The sequence below is a fragment of the Coloeus monedula genome (assembly GCF_965178545.1).
Source record: "Coloeus monedula genome assembly, chromosome: 4".
Classification (NCBI taxonomy): Eukaryota; Metazoa; Chordata; class Aves; order Passeriformes; family Corvidae; genus Coloeus; species Coloeus monedula.
Genome location: NC_138784.1, coordinates 21,652,903 through 21,671,583, shown reverse-complemented (window position 1 = coordinate 21,671,583; position 18,681 = coordinate 21,652,903). Strand labels below are relative to the sequence as shown.

At 39.0% G+C, this 18,681-nt stretch overlaps 1 protein-coding gene across 1 annotated transcript in view; it reads left to right on the top strand.

Annotated features, from left to right (window-relative positions):
• Positions 1–4,821: 4,821 nt before the first annotated feature.
• The window catches only part of ALDH1L2 (aldehyde dehydrogenase 1 family member L2), a gene marked incomplete at both ends in the record, with an annotated part of 28,223 nt that continues 14,363 nt past the window's right edge, over positions 4,822–18,681 (top strand). The window contains 7 exon segments of the mRNA XM_082280431.1: positions 4,822–4,878; positions 4,881–4,979; positions 10,702–10,843; positions 13,090–13,324; positions 16,894–17,059; positions 17,896–17,997; positions 18,557–18,646. Of these exon segments, the coding sequence (XP_082136557.1) occupies positions 4,822–4,878; positions 4,881–4,979; positions 10,702–10,843; positions 13,090–13,324; positions 16,894–17,059; positions 17,896–17,997; positions 18,557–18,646 (891 nt within the window).

Sequence of the window (18,681 nt, the reverse complement as noted above, 5' to 3'; positions counted from 1 at the left end):
TCACAGGAAATGAGTGAAATGTGAATACAGATATGTTCCAGCTGAAATTACTTGTTGTGCTTGAGTACTAGAAAGGGTAGGTGAGAGAAACAAGTCCAAAATATAGCAGAATTAATATGGTACTATGACTGTTTTGTTTATGAAGTGGTTAGGTATCTGTGGATTCATAAATCAACGGGGGCTTTATTGCATAAGATGCTAAAAATCCTTTTTCCTTTGAAATAATCCCAGTTGGAAATGTCATTTTACAATGGACAATACAGTTGCCTGGTATTTGAACAGTATTCTTCTGATAGCTGAAAGCATATTGATAACTTTAACAATCCAAACAAAAGCCATTTTATTAAAAAAAAAAAGGGTGAAAAGCACCCAGAGCAGAAATTGCTTCTCGTGTACACAAGCAAAGCTCCACCAAGATTAACAGTGAGTAATTACTAGAATTGTAATTACTTACAGGAGAAAGAATTTGACTTGCTGTATGTGCAAAAACCCAACTATTCTATATGTTCTTGTCTGTGGAATATTTGATGCTGAGCACTGAAATTTTTAAATAAAATAAAGATCTTGCTCAAAGTTTTTGTGGCAGAATGCCCAGAAAGGATTTACCTTTGATCTGCTCTTTGCAGCTCTACTACACAAAGACAGCAATAACTTTTACAGATGTAGTTTCTACTCTATCCTATGGAATCTGAGAGACTTCCATTTACCCATGTGAGTAAGGCATCTGCACATGATAGTTCTTGCCACTTGTTAAATTGGTGAAATAATCTCCTTTCCTCATCAAATATGTATGCCTCCTTTTGATTAATCTGGAAAAATAAAATGTCAAGTGTTAGGTTTTAAATGGTTAAAGTCTAGTTAAGACCCTCTGGGAAAAAAAGATTTAAAATAATACAAATTTTACATATAAATGTTGCAGAGATAACACACAAAGTAACTTTCCCGTAAAATCTTGCTTCAGCAAGTGGAAAAATGTGAAAAGTTTTTATTGTATAAAATTTTAGTTGAAACTTGTCGTGCAATTAACATACTTAGTGAACAACCATACAAAGCCTTACTTTATTTTTTAATTACTCCGTCTTTAAAACTGGGTGAACTCTAAAGTACTCCTGAGGAATTTGAGTCTGAACTATGACCAAATCTTTAATCATCATGAAAAGCCCCATCAAGGCTGATTTCCAACAACAAAAAGCCTATGCAGAGCTAATTTAGTTTACTGAGTCCCAGGGCATGATTCTCAAAAGAAAGCAAATCCTGGAAGATTCCAAGAAGTTTCCAAGCACTTCAGTATGTGGACTCTGTGTGGAATACAGTCTTTCCTAATGATCTTGCCAAGTCTTGATGAGGTCTTCAAAGACACTGAGCAGCTTCTGCTTCACAGAAATCAACAGGGATTAAAAATATTCAGCTGCCTTAGGTCTTACATTTGTTCTGTACATTTCTGCACATACAAACACATTCTGCCCATATTTGGTATTGAACAAGCACATTTAACTCCTGAAGAGTTTTTGTAAACATATTCCCCTATCAGTTTTTGCCATTTACTGACAAACATCTCTTGAAAATTTGGTAACACAAAGGAAAATGCCCAAGCTGAAAAGCTTTCTATGGGTAGTTGCAGGTTTTTTCCCAAAGCTGAAATTTGGCTTTAGGAAAAAGGATCAGAACTGGAAGGAAAAAAATCAAAAAAGAAAGCTTAATGTATAAAATGTGCTCCAAAAAAAGTAGCCACTGGTGCTAGGATTTTTTTCCCAGATGAACAAAAATTGATAATTTGCAAGGTACTTCTCTGACTGGGGTACAAAAATTAATGGGTAGTACTTTGTGTCACTTTTTCCAACAACATAAAGCCCAGAGGAATGCACTGTAACTGTTGTAATGTTTAACACTGATGTTGGAGTTTACTTTGTCATACAAGACCTGTCTCAAAAAGGTCATTTTTTACCAAAAATACTAATTGTAACTATTTGCACTTGAAATTCTAAATAGACAATTTGTTAAGTGGTTGTTAAAACCCATTTGTATGAATTCATCACTCTGATGATAAGTGTGAAGCTGATGATATGTAGACACCATCCTTGTCTATGTTTTAGCACACCTTTATTCCTGTTCATGTCTCTGCCTCTCTTATTGCTGTGAAATCTAAAGTCAAGCCCATGTCTTCCTTCCCAGCTCTTCTTTATAGCATAACTCTGATGACAACACACATCTTCTCTTGTGATTTTTCCCTTCTGTCACCTAACATTTTAGTAGTCTGTAAAGTAAATGAAGGTCTATTATTGTCTCACTAGGTTAGGAATTATGTTTGGAGATGAAGGTGTGCCAACTAATTAGACCTTGGTGCTTTATGCTTGCATTGTTGTACTGTCTATGTTGTGTGTGTATAGGGAATAGAGCCACAAGTTGTTACAAATTGCTTTCCCAGGAAAACAAGGTATATTGCCGTAAGCTTATATGTCAGTGGTTAAATGCCAAGTGTGTAGTGTTCTGGTTGTAGAGGATTTTGGATCATGAACCAAGATTTGAGGTTCTGTGAACTTCAGCAATGCTTTAATCCAGTTCCAAACCTTGCATTATAGGACCATTTTGATGCCAGCTGTTGTAATAGAAGCTGGTTGCACTCTATTGTATGGAATTTGTGTAACTTCCTTCAAGTCATGGGAATACGACACACACATTCATTCCTCCTAATGTCAGAGGTAGTGCTATCGTTCTTTTAGTAAGGACAGTCAGTACTTCTTATTTGAGCAGATTGTGGGTTTGCTCAGCTGCAAACTGAGCCATGCATGAGCCTGTATAATCCTTGTATTGCTACTACATGACCTGTCAAACCGTGCAGTTAATCTTGCTGAAGGAAACTGCCAATTCAAAAAGGAAAAAAAGATACTAACATCAGGCATTTCAGGCCAACAGCTCCTGTAGGAGTTAAATGATGCATTTTAGCCCAACAAAACTATGAGTTTTAATGGTTTTATTGTACAATTTAAAAAGGGAGTATTTTAAAGAAACAGTTTTAGCAATGAAATGTGGTAGATTTTTTGTGAGATAATGGGAAGATATGAGGCTGCATAACCATGGAAGTAGCCAATAACAATACAGCATGTACCATTTTAAGAATAAGCCACAAAGCAGAATCTTTTAACATTCTTAATGAAAGTCTGGAATTACTGTACACCATTCTTTTTAAACCCACAGTACCACAGATACTAGAGAAGGTACTACTTGTATAAACTTATTATCCCACTTTGTTAATAGAATTTTTTAATGAATTTTACTTGTTTAGGTTTTGATACCTCAGAGCAAAGAAAGTCACTAACTCCCTTGGCTGATTATTCCATAATCTAATAAATCACCCCACACTTCACATGACACCATGAGGAGAAGAATTTTCACTGAAGTGGCCAACTACCCCTGCAGCTTTTTCACCCCATAGAGAAGAAAATATAGGAACTGACTAATGATTTTTCTTCGTTTAATTTTCTTTGCAAAACTGAAGTGCAGTGGTTTATTTTAATGACAAAGTTTTTGATATGATTTCTGTTGTTTCCACTCATAAGTGCCACCTACACTTATGGGACCGCCAAGAGCCTTGAATAAAGGGCAGGATATAGTTTTGCTATGCAGGACTGAATCGGGAATGATTAATGGTATGAGAGTCATCATGCAAGCCCTTCTGTAACTTTACTCTGTGGGGGGACTGTGTTGTGCCAACCTGACTTTCTTTGGGACTGGCACAATTCACCTCTTGCAGCACCTCTCCTTCCTGTGCCCCCTGGACAGGGAGGGAACAGCAGTACTGCAGCAGTCCTTGTCCTTAAGGTACTTCTCAGCATTTGAAATACCCTGAGGAAGAGGGTGGGGGCCTGGGACTTCAAACCCTGGTGACTACTATTGCAGTTCTTTTGCAGGAAAGCATAAAAAAGTCTCACTGAGATATGGATGTTTGCATGTCTTAGGTAAGACTTTGTCTACTCTATTTTCAACTGTAGCAAGGTGACTGCAGGTCATGACTTTGGCTTAAGCATTGCCTCTGACCTCTCTGACATAGTTCACAATTTAGCTATAAGAAAAAATTTTCCATTTTTGTCTTCTTTGTTTTCTTGACAGGAACATCATGTATTTCAGTTTATTACCCACCCCACGTTCTTTAAGTGTTGCTGGGGCTTAAACCTGACTTAATTTGCAATGATGCTTATATTACTGCCATGCTGTCTATTCTTGCTTTTGCTATTCCTGTCCCTTTTGGGGTCATTTTCACTCGCTTTCTGGTCTTTTTAGCACCTTGATTTTGTATTTCCAGGATCTTCTCCATACCTCTAATATGAAGATTTTGCTGTAGCTTCTGAATAATACTGAAGTTGAAGCATTTTTATGAATAGAACTCATGAGGTAGATTTTTAAAAAAATCATTGCATAGATTGAGCTGCTTTAAAAATACTTGGCAATGTGGTGGTGATATGGATTTCCAGAAAGTCATTAATGTTCTTTAGCTGCATTGCTGCCATGAAATAAACTAAAATTAATCCTGATAATCTACGTGATCTTTGATTGCCACAACAGATTCAAGGGAACGTCTTGCCAACAACCTCAGTGAAGAGGGCAAAGGTGAAGGTGAGGGGCTCTGTCCCCTCAAGCTGTAAATGGCCAGGGCACTGCTCGCCTGGCTCCCCGCCCCTTCCCTTCCCTCGCCTCCCTCCGAGCCCGCGCGGCCCCGCGACCCCCGCCGTTCCCCGGCGCCAAGGGGGCGGCGGGCGCGGCAGGTGCGGGGCCGCCCCGCTCCCCCCGGTGGCCGCGGGCCCGGGCGGGGTTGCGCCGCCGCGGATGCAGGCGCTGGCCCGGCGCCAGCGGCATCGGCGCGGGTTGCATCAGACGAGGCGCACTCCGCCGCGGCCGCGGAACCGGCTCGGTGTTGGCCGGGCGGCCGCAAGATGCTGCGGACAGCCCCCCGGCTGCTGCGGACCATCTGCACCACGGCCGCGGTGAGTAGCGCGGGGCCGGCGGCCGCGGACCCGGGTCCCCCCGTGCTGTGCCGTGCCGAGCCCGGGAGCGAACCGGTCGGGGGGCGACCAGGGGCCGAACGAGGAGGGGGATGGCGGGAGCGGGTATTTTCCAGGATGTGATGAGTATTGTCTCTGCCGAGGATATAGTCAAGCGCGTACAGGCACGGGAGGGTCGGGAAAGGGCTCGGTGTGGGTGCAGAGGCTGCATCTTGCCCGGCTGTTCGGCGAGCGGGATCGCAGCCGTCATCTTGGCGCTGCATCTTGCAGGGATGTGCCTGGAAACTGCAGGGAACAGGCATCAGCGTTGCTGTGATAGTGCCCCGTAATCGTGTGTCAAGAACAATGTGATGCAGCCCTTCGCTGCCTCCGTCATGCTGGATTTGCCCTGCGAGAAGCTGAAGGCTGTCTTCTCAGTTAGAAGGGACCATGTTCGTTTCCAGTGCCAGAGAGAATCCCCCCGCTCCGGCCTGTTTCGTTTGTGACCTTCTTATCGCTGGTTCATAGCTCTGGGATGGTGGGCTGCTCAGGGCTGAAGTTGATGGCCTAAATTCCTTTGCACCCCGTGGTTTAGTGTTTTACAGCTCTGCGCATTTGTTTCAAGCCATTTTCTTTATGTCTTGTTACATATATAGACTGCAGAACTCCTGCAAGTAACCGCTCCCTGAAAGCCTTGTCCAGTCCAAACTGACCAGATGTGTTAGTCTGGCAAGCTGAATGAGGCTGGGGGGTTTTCTTCTTTCCTAGAGATTGTTCATTGGTTCATGTTTGGCTGCTCAGTTTCGTGTGAGGACAGCAATCCTCTGAAGGTATCTGCATTGAAGGCATTAGAATAAGGAGCTTTAACAGAAGCTTTTTGGAAATGCAAGCAGCAGTGCCAAAAAAAATGCGAATGAATGAACGGTGGGAACACATTGCCCTGGGTGTGTATGTAGATGGGGGCGGGGCTCTACTATGGGTTTCTATTTGCAGGCGCTGGAATTTAGCACATGTAGGGGGATCTCAACAGAAATAAAGTTGCAGTACTGCTTTTCAAAAGAGGCATCTTTCTGTGATAATTTAAAAGAGATGTAACATTCAAGTATTTTTAGCTTCACTAAATTCTTATGCAAACTAAGTAAAATATTGTAATATTTTTGATATAACCTTTGTAAGCCGAGTAGCAGTTACTAAATCTTGATTTTTAGGAATTTTAGTTAGAAACTTATAACCAATTGAAGTTTAGATGCACATACAAAAGAGGCAGTAACAGAAAATTATTTTTACCCAAGAAATAAATATTCTCCTGTGGAGAGATTATGTCACTTTAGACTCTTCTTAGGGAAGAAAATGTAGGTGTTGGACTTATCTGCCATTTCTAGGAACTAGAACCTGACAAGATAGTTACCAGCATTTTTCAGGCTGCTATATATTCAGCGTTTAATTCTACTTATTAGTTTTATTTTTGGTTAAGTGCTTTGGAGGAAAGAAAGAATTAAAATGGAATCAAACATTAAAATACTGCATAACTTTTAATGAACCATTGTAAAATAAATTCCAATACGGTATCAACAGATTGTATGGACAGAATATTAAATATAGAAGTTAAAATTAAATCTGTGCTTTTGTATTGAGGTGGTGAAACACATGTGAACTTTCAGACGCTTTGAGCATTCAAGATAAGGCTGCTTGTACAAACACTCCTCGGATTTTATGCTTCTACCTTTATCTTATTTTCTTCATTCAAATCATGAGTATTTGAGTCAAGAAAACATAATCACTGTTATCTGTATCCTGTTATAAACAAAATAGAAGGTTAAAGAAGAAATTAAAAGTTAAGACAGTGAAAACAACAGAGTTACAGCAGAGTGAAAACTAACTTTCTAAAGTCTTGTATTTTGGTGGCAATGTCATAATACCTATGTTATTCTATGATTAACCATAAAAGAAAGGCCAGATCTCCCTAAACCACCTGAACTGCATTGTTTACTATAACTAGGAATTGGGTAATCTTACCAAAGTGCAGCCAAAGATCCACTCTGATGCTACATGACCATTAACCTTCACATGCGATGCTCATGCATGCTACTCGTTCATAGTCAGCCAGACAACTGCAAAAGAAATCTAATATACTCTCTTAACATCACTGTCAGAAGCAATAAAGTTTAATCTCTGTGTATGTTAGTGATAATGATGGAGTATCCATTTAGCACATTATTCAAAACCAAGATTGTTTTGGTGTTCTTTAACAGAATTCCTTTCTAAAGTTTTGTGATGAATGCTAGTGATGGCACACTGGCCAAAATGTGCCATTTCTGTAAGACAGAAAACACCAAACTGTTTTTCTTTTCTGTGTCATCTTATAGAACTTTCCATTTTAATCGGGTGTTATGTCCACATTAAATTCTTCTATGGGAATTTCCCACTTCCACAGGTTTAACTCACCTTAGGTAAAAATGTAAAAGGAGATTTTTCAAAAGATGATATGAATGGCTATAAGATCTCATGTAGTTCTTCAACTGTAATTTTTCAAATAAAACAAAAAATGAAGGACTGAGCTTATGGTCTGATCATGCAAGCCCTTCCACACAGATTTCTTTCTTCTCTTTTTACTCAGTAGAAATCCTGTGCATGGCTGACTTGTGGGTTTGTCTCCTGCTTTCTACTGATGGTAGTGTATGGTAATGCATGACCACTCTAATCCAGATGTCATGCAGTACTTATGTACCATTCACTGGAAAGATATACTCAAGAATCACTGGTCACAGCACCGTTGCCAGATCCATCTTGCAATTGAAACCAGTCCCCATTTGAGTTACTTTCTGTAAGTGTGAGACAGCAGAGCTGATTTACTGCCAGACTGATGTTTTTGTGCACTACAGACTTACCCACTCTGCAATCTTCTCAGTCTTGCCAGTTTTGGTTTGGGTTTGGTGGGTTTTTTTTATCTGTTGTTCATTTGCAGACTGTGATCTCTTTCCTTGTCACCATTTGTGGATTCAGTTCCACAACTAGCACAAATTAAACATGTGTAGCTTTACTGAAAGTATGTTGATTTATAGCGATTCATGATTAGGAACTGGAACTGATATGCCATTCCATGTGATATGAGAATCAGATTTATTCACTGGGAAACATGAACTGAAAGTTTAGGAATAGAGGATCCACATGTTATTAAGCCTTTGTGAATAAACTCTTTGTGAAAAAATAACTCTTAAAGTGGTGATACATTTGGACTTAAAATTACAAAAACATTGTCCAAGTATCAGAGAAGCAGGAGAGTACAGCAGTGGTTACTATAAAAATACTTTGAAAAGGAGGTCAGACAGATTTATAAAAGCAATCATATGACATGATTGTTCGTGACAGCAGAGGAGAAGATTTATTAGCTAAGAAGATCCCTTCCAGTCTTGTGTTCTTACTGAGAGATGTCAGCAGAAGGACAGAAGTAGAATAAGTAATTCTCATCTGGACTATTTCTAATGTTCATTCAATATACTAGTTGGGCTACCACTGTAAATTAGCATAGCACAGAAATCAGAGGATTTCATACCATGCCAAACATCTTCAGTGATCCAGCAGGTTAATCTTCCTCCATTTTGCCTGCTATAGTTAAAATACTTGGGAAAATCTAATAATTGTTTTTTGTAATGCAGAAACATTTCTGCTGTAAAGACATCCATCATAAAGCATTGATAATGAGCACTATCTGCATCTGTTTGGCCTTGCTGGATAAGGATTGCAAGGATAAGTTGTGCTCATGGTAACTCAGAACGAGGTCTTGTGCTTATTAAGAACAAAATAGTGGACTGATTTTGGTATAGCTGCCAGCTGTGCATTGTTGGTTATCATCATCAGTCTCACAGATGCTTTTTACCAGCCAATTATAACAGTCTGATTTTGCAAGGGCCTGAGTTATGTCCACTTTTGTATCTTACTGCTTGTTTCTACTGCAGTGGCACTAGTGCTGAGTAATGCTTCAATACAGGACGGTTTTACTATGGAGTTTCATTGTGAGGGAAAATATTGTCTCTGGTACAAATAGTTATTTTCTATTGTTTCATATAAAAAATAGAAAGCAAGCTTCAACATTCCTGTAATGGAACCTACCAATTCATAACTCCCTTTTCTAAAGCCAGCTGTACAACAAAAATGTAATTTGAAACCAGTAAAATACATCCATAATATGTCAGCTGTGAAATGAATTGCAGTGGATTGTGGTTTTGAGTAACCTGTTTTTCAGGACATTTCTCTTTATCTTATGATCTGATGGGCAGTGCAGAGCATTTGTTATCCAATCAATAACCCACTCAGTCAAAGTATCCTCATGTCCCAGCACCCTAAGAAAGGGGAGGGAGGAGATAAACATACTAGTGCCAACTTAGAAGCAAAACAAATGACAGTGGTGAAGACATTCATACAGTGCTTTGTTTCCTCCAATGGGTCATAAGGAAAAAATGGAAGTCAAAGTCCAGTTGTGAGAAATGAAGTTAAGAATAAAGGTGAGGACTACATCGATTTATTTCCTACCTTTCATTCAGGCCTCCTGAGAGGAGGAATCTATATGGTTTGAGTCTAGCAATAGTTTGTACCAGATTCAGCTTTGAGGAGGATAAATTTTCTGTTTATTCTGTGAGGACCTTTCCTTTTTAACCAGGTCCGATACTCCATTTGTTTTTCAAAAATTTCCAGTTTTCATTTTCCAGAAGCTGACTAAAAGTGCAAAGACAATGCATATAGAGACAGTTCCACCCTTCTGCCATATTTCCATGCACATTCCTGCTCCCTCCTGAACCTATGTTAAGACTCATGGCAGTTCTACAAAGTAGACCAGTGAATAGATCCAGTTAAGGATAAGCCACATTCTTTCATGTCAGTGCCTGCTTGCTTCAGTACCCTAATCCAGTTCTTGCAGCTACAGGAGTACCAGTTTTGGGAAAATGAGGTATTAGAGGTGAGGGACTGGAGGTAGGGTAGGAGAGGAGCACAGCTGTCACATAAATCTAAAAGGGCTCTGAGGGAAAAAGTAATTTTCTCAGGATGCAATTCCTTGAAAAACATAGCAGTATCTGATATTCTAATATCATCATAGTGTTGTGATTCTAACTATCATAAATTTTAAAAAAATGGAGGTGGTCACTTGCACCTGCTCAGAAGCTTAAATCGCATGTCCAGTGTACTGGGATCCAAATGCAGCAGGCAGTGGAAGTTCAGCAAGGGAATCTCACTTTTAGTGCCTTTATTTGCTTGAAGGAGGGTCAAATGGATGATCATCACCTTTAGCTTTGCAGGAACAATGCAAGTTTGTCTTCTTTAGTCTGTACATGTTAACCACAAATAATATACCACTGTTTAATTATAGGGATTTAGAGGGCATGTTCCAGGCATATAAACCATGCCTAGAAAAAGTGGTTTATGTATGTTTCGAAAAATGCATCAGACCATAGATCCTCTTATAAAAAGCAGTGGGTCTGTCTAATGAAAATTCTAAAAAAGCACAGTATCAGATGATACTTTTATGTGAAGTATAGTCTCTCTGAATTGTATGTTGCTTGTCATTAATTTAAAAAAAATTATTATTCTTTCAAAGGTGATTAGGTTAGAAAAGACTATTCCATTTTAAATCAAACTGAACATTGATAAAGAAAGAGCAAGAGAGAAATGTAAGTAACAACATATTTTCTTTGCATCCTAGAACATGCTTTGTTTTAATTCTTTTTACCAGGCTTATCAACAGAAGCTAAAGCTAGCCCTTATAGGTCAAAGTATTTTTGGACAAGAAGTTTATAACAAGCTGAGAAAAGAGGGACATAAAGTTGTGGGCGTCTTCACTGTGCCTGACAAGAATGGACAAGCTGATCCTTTGGGTAAGTGTAACCTTAACCCAAATGTTAAAATTGCAGTACATAACAAACTTGCCTTTCCATGTGGAGGTTCTATCTATATGGGAATTACTTGCATATATTGCCTTTGTTACTCTAAACCCAGTACAAGAACTATGCTTTAACAATCACCAGTCCCAGAAACAGTTTAACCCTGTCAGTTTGTCAGTTCTTTAAAAAACAACCTCAGAAGTTGTTTCTAACCATGCAGAGCTATATATTAAGATATTGGAAAAACAAAATTAATCTGGATATCTTATTTGAATGTTCATCCTGAACTAGATCTGTATCTTACAGCAAATAGCTGCTGAGCCTGTATTCAAGTGCAAATGTCTGTCACCTTCTTCACTGTGCTGGCTGGGACTCGAGACATGGAGCCAAGATAGTTTATCCCTGGCTCTCTGCCGTTTTTGACAAGCATGCATGTGGCAGTGTACCTGCAGAGCCTATTTCTCTTCCACTTGGGCTATGAAAAATACATTCAAAAAGTTGGAGGAGGCTTTGCTTTCCCTTTTTCCAGTGTTGAGCTGCATAAGGATTTTCTAGGCTTCCTAAAGAAAGAAGTTTTGCTTATACAGAATTTTACTCATTGTATTCAGGACCCAGCATGACAAAGAAGATTATTTGAAACCATCTGAATTGTCACTTTTTTTGGTTTTTCTTTCAGTGACACAAAGACAGTGAGTTAATATGATTAGCAAATAGAGGTGCCAGAATGGAATGTTCCTTTATGGATAATCTGAAATCAAAACTACATTCCATGAGCTGTCTCAAGTCTCTTTTGGTTTTGGTTTTTGGGGGTTTTTTTTTGGTCTGGTCCTGACATGTTTTTACAGAACTCTCATAAGGGAAGAATCAAACATAAATTTTGCTTACCGGTGCTATGGTGCTCACAGACTAGCATGTAATTCTCAACTCTATCTCCTTAAAAGATTTAATCACACATTGGAAGAATTAGAGGAGGCAACTATTAGCTTAGAAAATGGAAATTTGACTATCCAAGTCTGGTTGGATTACATTATATAAAAATTTTATATGTAATGTAGCATAACTTGTTTACATTATATAAATTATTCTTGTACAGTTATTATGCTAACTAATGCAACAAAGTAAATCTTCCAATCTTTCAATCGTATATTTATTTTAACTAAAACTACAGGATTAGTTTAGTCCAATCTCTCCTGATTGGAGGAAAAAAAAAAAAGGTAATTAAATTGCTGGATAATTTCTTTTTACTTCCAGATGACTCAAAAGCTTAAGTCTCAAATGAATGTTTTCTAAAGTTTCTGTACCCTCAGACAGCTACAGTCTTTGTTGCTAAAACTAACTTCAGTACACACTAACTTCTATGGAATGACATTTAATTTAGTATTTACTTAAGACCTAAGTCAGCAGGCTAAAGATGCTTCAGGTCAAGCTCAAGATTCAATTTCATAAATGAATAAGAGAAAGTAAAGTATAAATACATGTTTAGAAATACAAATTAAATTAGAAACAGAAATTAAATTCGGTGAATTTTCCACCTCTTCTTGTTTTCCTTTTTTTCCCGCTACACTTAAAACTCAAAGACATAAAATTTGATTTTACTAGCCCATTCTGTGGTAAGTTATTAAGTGGTTGTGCAATGGAATTTATCAACCATCTTAAGATTCTCCCTGCAATTACTGCATTTTTTTTCTCACCTCTGAGCCTAGTTTTGGGTGTTTCACATATAAATGAAAGCATACCCAGAAGGTGTCAGTAAACAGAATTTTGAAGAAATTACTGATGTCCACTAGCATCGGTGATTATTTGCACCGTGTGACAAAATGCTGCTGACATAAGTGAATCTTAGATTTACATAGTCATATTCACATAAAGATTGCTGAAGTAGAAAACTGAGTTCTGCTAAACCAAACCAGTTCCAGGCAAATGTAATGAGTGGACAAGAAATGAGACATCGCTGTTCAGTAGTCAGTAACATTCATCATTCTTTTCTGCTTTCGTTGGTACTTACTAGCCAAGTCATAGGAGTGAACCGAAAGTTGGGATTGACATAAGATGTAGGAATGAGAATCAAAGAGGGAATGAATAAAATATATCCAAGCACAAAGGTTTTTTAGCAGCATACAGAAAGGCCCTCTGTAGTCACACACTTGATGATCTGCTTGAGTTGTCATGCAATATGCCTCTGAACTCAGTTTGCATTTTTAACACAAAATGAAAAAAATAATACTGTTCTTGTCCCTCAGCACTGGCAGCGGAGAAGGACGGCACTCCTGTTTTTAAGTTCCCCAGATGGAGAGCTAAAGGCAAGCCTATCCAGGAAGTAGTTGCAGCCTACAAATCAGTTGGAGCAGAGCTAAATGTCCTTCCATTCTGTACACAGTTTATCCCCATGGATGTTATTGACTGCCCAAAACATGGCTCTATTATTTACCATCCATCCATCCTACCACGCCACCGAGGAGCTTCTGCAATCAACTGGTGAGTTCTGTGCATCAAAATGATGTGTTTGTCATGTTAGGATGTTGGTCTGCACCCATTACTCTTATAAGTGCTGGCACAGCTCTGTTGACTTGCAACTCTCTGAAGGAGCTTCTCTGGAGCAGCTGACTATTTGGCACATGAACTGCACCTCGTACCTAGGATTCATTATTATTTCCAATGTGAGTTCAGCTGTTACTCTGGGAAGATCAGTGGTGTACATTCATATATTTTACTCACATGCACAGATCAACAATCTGGAGTTTCCATAAGCAGGACACTGTCCTTGTGGCTCATCCCCACAAACACTAGATAACTATCACAGTAGGGTTTGATACAAAGCCTAAGATTTCACAGAGTGGAAGGGAGAAGAGAGAAGAGCCCACAAGAATAAAACCCTATCTCACTGTCCTCTAGAGCAATGCACAAGGTAGGTTCGAATCGTTACCCTGAAAGAACTACACTGCAATAATGACCATGATAGATTCAAATCTGGCATTCTTGTGACAACAGAAATGACATTAGTACTGGGTCTAAGTTCAATAAGAAATTGTCTAAATATGAAGAAACAATTTTAAAAGAATCTTACAGGCAGCATGGTGATTATCTGAACCCACAGTGTTGTGGATTCAAGGTAAAATTTTGTTTTGTTTTGTTAATTTTAATCCTTCCTGTTAAAGGTACTAGCTGAAATACTTAAACAGAGGTGTTAAGGAAACTACTAGAGAGGTAAGGAAATCCTTCCAAAAGTGTCAGTTATGTCCAAGTGTGTAAAGTAAAATAGCATAAAGTCAGTGGAAAATGAGAGTGAGACAGTCCAGCAAAGAAACAAAGAACCAACTTTTTAAGGCACAAAATTTAATAGCAACAATTCCTCCAAATATGTTAAAGGTGTGAGGTATGTAAGTGATAGAGATGTTTGATTTAACAAAGGTATTTATCAAAGAGAATACCACAGTAGGAAATCTGTATTGGTATTCAGGATGGAGGAGCTTAAGATGTTACTATCCTACAGTCCTTCTTTGTGCAGAATAAGTGAAAACAATTCTCTTGAGCTGAACTGTGAGTAAAAGAGATGTTAGGTAAACTGATGAATGAGTAAGAATCTTTGTCAGGACCAGGGGACTTAAGCAAATTTGAAGTTACAGATTTGACACAACCTGCAACGTTTCTGTTTGTTAAGATTATGTTGATGCAAGTGACTGGGAAATAACAAAAGCAATACCAGTTTTAAAAAGGCTGAAAGAGAAAGCCAGGAAACTTTATATCAATGACTCTGATTTGAATCTGTCATAAAGAATACACTTTCTGTGCAAACAGGTAAATGTGATAATGTGAGAATAAGAAAATGAGAGGTCAAATTCAAAGTTAAAAAACATAACACAATGCACACAAGGGGCAAACCCTCCTGACTATATGTAAGCAGTATTAAAGTAAATTGTTTTTACTCAGAAAAGACACCATGGAAGGATCCATTCACTTAAGAGTTGGACTCGATGACCCTTGTGGGTCCCTTCCACCTCAGAATATTCTGTGATTCTGTGATCTTAAATACTGTCTGCATCTCAACTGGAACATGATCAAGATAAGTTCAGGGAAGGCTAAGATATGACAAGGGTATAGGACAGCTTTCACATGACTGGAGACAAATGATGTAGTCTTCAGATTGGAAAAGAGGTCATTGGGAAGGACATATGCTAGCTGTGTGTTGAGCCATGAAAGACATGAAAGGTGAATAAGGAATGATTGCTCATTCTAAACAAAAGTCAGGGGAAAGCCAGCAAAGAGATCAGGTAGTAGGATTTTATCAAATAAAGGAGGCACTTTTACTCCATGCAGTATGTCATTAAATTGTGGGACCTCATATCTAGAGAGCTCTAAAAGGGTGCTTTCATGGATAAGAAGCTCATCAAGATGTATTTCACAGGAAGGTGTAGATACAAACTCTCTTTCAGGAAGTCCTTGAGATGAAGGTTTGCAGAAACGGGAATGTATTGCAGTGCTGTATCACTGTGTCTTGCTCTATTTTGCATATTCCTTCTGCAAAAGGCATCCATCTGCTCCTGCCCTTCTCAGGTAAAGGCTGTTGTCCCGAGGCCTTTAAACTAAACTAGGATTTGGCCTTGGCTGACTGTTCTTGTGTTTCACCCTCTCACTCCTTGCTCTAATCACTACTTTCACATGTCGTGGCTACAGCCCTGGTGTTGATCAGACCCTTTATCTGCACAGTGTAACCAAGAAAGCCTTTGAGAATTAGGCGTGGCTAGACATAACCAGGTACAAACAACGGCCCTGGGGTGCAGAGGGTTCCTCACTCACTTCCTTTATAGTCTTTTCCAGCTGCTGCCACTCTGTTATCAGCAGCCCTTTGTGGAGGGAGCTGGTGGACAGAGGAGGGGGCACACAGTAGTTCTTATCTTGTCACCTATTTAGCATCAGAGACATTTGCCCATGAAACCTTCTTCTCCGTGCTGAGGACATCCATTTCTCACTAGAGTGCTCTTTTGGAATTTTTACATAATAAAAAGCAGAAGAAATGCTGCTTAAATGTGTGAAAGATCTGATATGGGCTAGCCAAACTTCTGCAAGCTTTCGCTTCCGTTATACCTGCCAACTTCCCCAGTTGTCTTTGGAGTTCACCCCTTGTTCAGCACATATGTGGGCTTCACTCGTTTTAATAATGTAGTTTTCAGTGCTTAAAATTAATAATGAATTTTCCTGTGTATAAGCCAGATCTCAGACGATTCTCTTACAACAAGGACTGCCAAGGGAACACATGAGATATGTATTACTTAAAATAGCATTGGTGTTTGCATGCAGACAAATGGCTAAAACCATGCAGGACATACTTCTCTCACCATTTCTGGCTGTTCCCTTAAACACACTTCAGCCTGATTTTCCATCATTCTGAGACACATGCCAAAGGAGAGCTGGAAAATTTAAGGTGGCTGAAGTTCCCTTCTGATGCAGAGGAAGATCCTGAGCCAAGGTAAAACAGCATAGGTCTATTGTAAGCATTGCTATGTTCATGCACAGCAGCTGAGAATCTGGCTGGATAGCCTTAATTCCCTTAATAACTTTGCCTTAAACAGTTGCATGTACATAATTTTCCACTCTGAGTTTAACTCTTTTTCAGCTGTGTGACAAGTGTACTTCCCTTGTTGACCTACAGATGAGCCATGAGGCTTAGCTAATTAGAGTAAACAACCATGAATTATTAAGATAATATTCTGTTAGATGATTCTGTCTTTCAAATTCTGTCATGACTGTTGCACACCTTTTGCTCTGAGTGTTTTACCACTAATAATACTTTTAAAATAATTATCACAATGAACCATATGAGACAGCCGGGGTTCAGTTGCAGCATTTCTTATGTCACTTTGTGGAAGCCACACATCAACAGTGTCAAAACTGTGGGTCCCTGATTGTGAAGTGAGCAATGAAAGTATAGCAAAAATTGTTAGGATTTTCTCTTCTATCTTCCTGAAGAAAATGTGTAACACATGAGTTGATATTCCAAACTAATTTACTTTTGTCTGTATTTACTGTAAGTCTTTTTTTATGTCCAGGACTTTAATTCAAGGAGATAAGAAGGCAGGATTTACTATTTTTTGGGCTGATGATGGTCTGGACACTGGACCAATACTTCTGCAGCGAGAATGTGATGTTGGCCAAAATGATACCGTGGATGACTTATATAACCGATTTCTCTTCCCAGAAGGAATAAAGGCTATGGTATGTTTAGCTGTTCTAAATACCAGCTTTTTAAGAGGAAAAGAGGTTGAAAGTAAAGGAAATATAGACAAGATATTTGCATTTGGAAAGACAGAGCTTGTGGTACTCAGCCAAATCTTAGACTTCACTGGAGCTGTGCGGCTGCACAACAGCTGAGGGTGTGACCTCAGAATATTTGTTGCTGACAGCAGGCAGAACGTATTCTGTTTCCACAGATGGCAAGAAGTTAAATTTGTTCAGAATGTGGCTCTTTCCATAGATTTCTTAAATGCTTTCACAAGACAAAATCTTTTAAAGGCTCAGTGAGAAAAAAGTTAGGTGTGAGATTTTAAAGGATAAAGGGCAGTACGGTGTTTGAAGCTCAGAGTCGTGGTAGATTGGCTTTGAGTTTTCTGTGCTTTTCATTTTTTGTATTTTTTTGAAGTGAATAAAAGAAAATGCACAAAAAGTACTCAGCATTGTTCTTTAGAGATTTTTTTTCTCTCTCCATTTAAATGCAGAAAAATAACTTATTGCAGAAAGAAAAAGGTAAAAGTTGAACGCAATCATACTGAGCCACATTCTTGTCCTGGAGAATTCAGGCAGCTGTTCTAAGTTTGGTGACTAGGTACGCCCATGAAATTCCGGAGGCTATTTCTTTTGTCAAAGAAGCTTAAGCAAATACACATTTTTAATCAGGGCAGCACTGGTCCCTTAGAGTTTGGAAATACTAGGTTTAAAAAAAAAAACAAACCAATTCACCTTGTGGCAGAAAGTCTTTTGCTGTCATTCCCAAGTATGACTGAGGAAAAAAAGGTGAACCAAGCTAACGTTAAATCTTTTACTTTTTCACATAGGTGGAAGCTGTACATCTAATTGCTGATGGTAAGGCCCCTCGCATACCTCAGCCTAAAGAAGGGGCAACATATGAAGGGATCCAGAAAAAGGAAAATGCAGAGGTAGTGTGAAGTAACACTGGTTTTTGGAGCACTAGAAAAGTTATTAACTCAGATTACAGTAGCAGTAATATGAAGTTAACATGATTTTTAACTGAGTTGTTTCCTCACCTCTTTTTCCTGGGATACCTCCTAGGATGCACATAATGGAGCCCTAGGTTAAGTTCCTTTTTCCTTTCAGCAGTTACCTGTATTTAGAAACTGTGTCCTATTCGGGATCACGTACAGGCAGCTAAGAGGCAGCTGCAATTTCAGTGGATTCTTAATATGTCATGATATATATGAAGACAACGTTGAGTCAAGATCACTCTGTTTGCCAACAGGCCGTATGAAATTCTCTACCAGAAACACGTTTGATGTCAGGAAAAGCAAGTGTTGGCACCTTTCCTTCTGGTTCCAGGAAAAAAACCCAACACAGGCCATATAAACAAACCACAGATTTTAAAATTAATTAAATACCCATATGAGAATTATTTTATCTAAGCATCCCTACTGCATTAGATGATCTTGTTTGTGGTTGGGAAGGTGTGGTGATGCATCCTGGCATGTTTTGATTTCCTAGATCTCCTGGGACCAACCTGCAGCAGCTTTGCACAATTGGATTCGAGGGCATGATAAAGTGCCTGGAGCATGGACAACAATAAATGGCCAGGTATGCTCTGAAAACCAGAAGAATGTTCTTCTCTA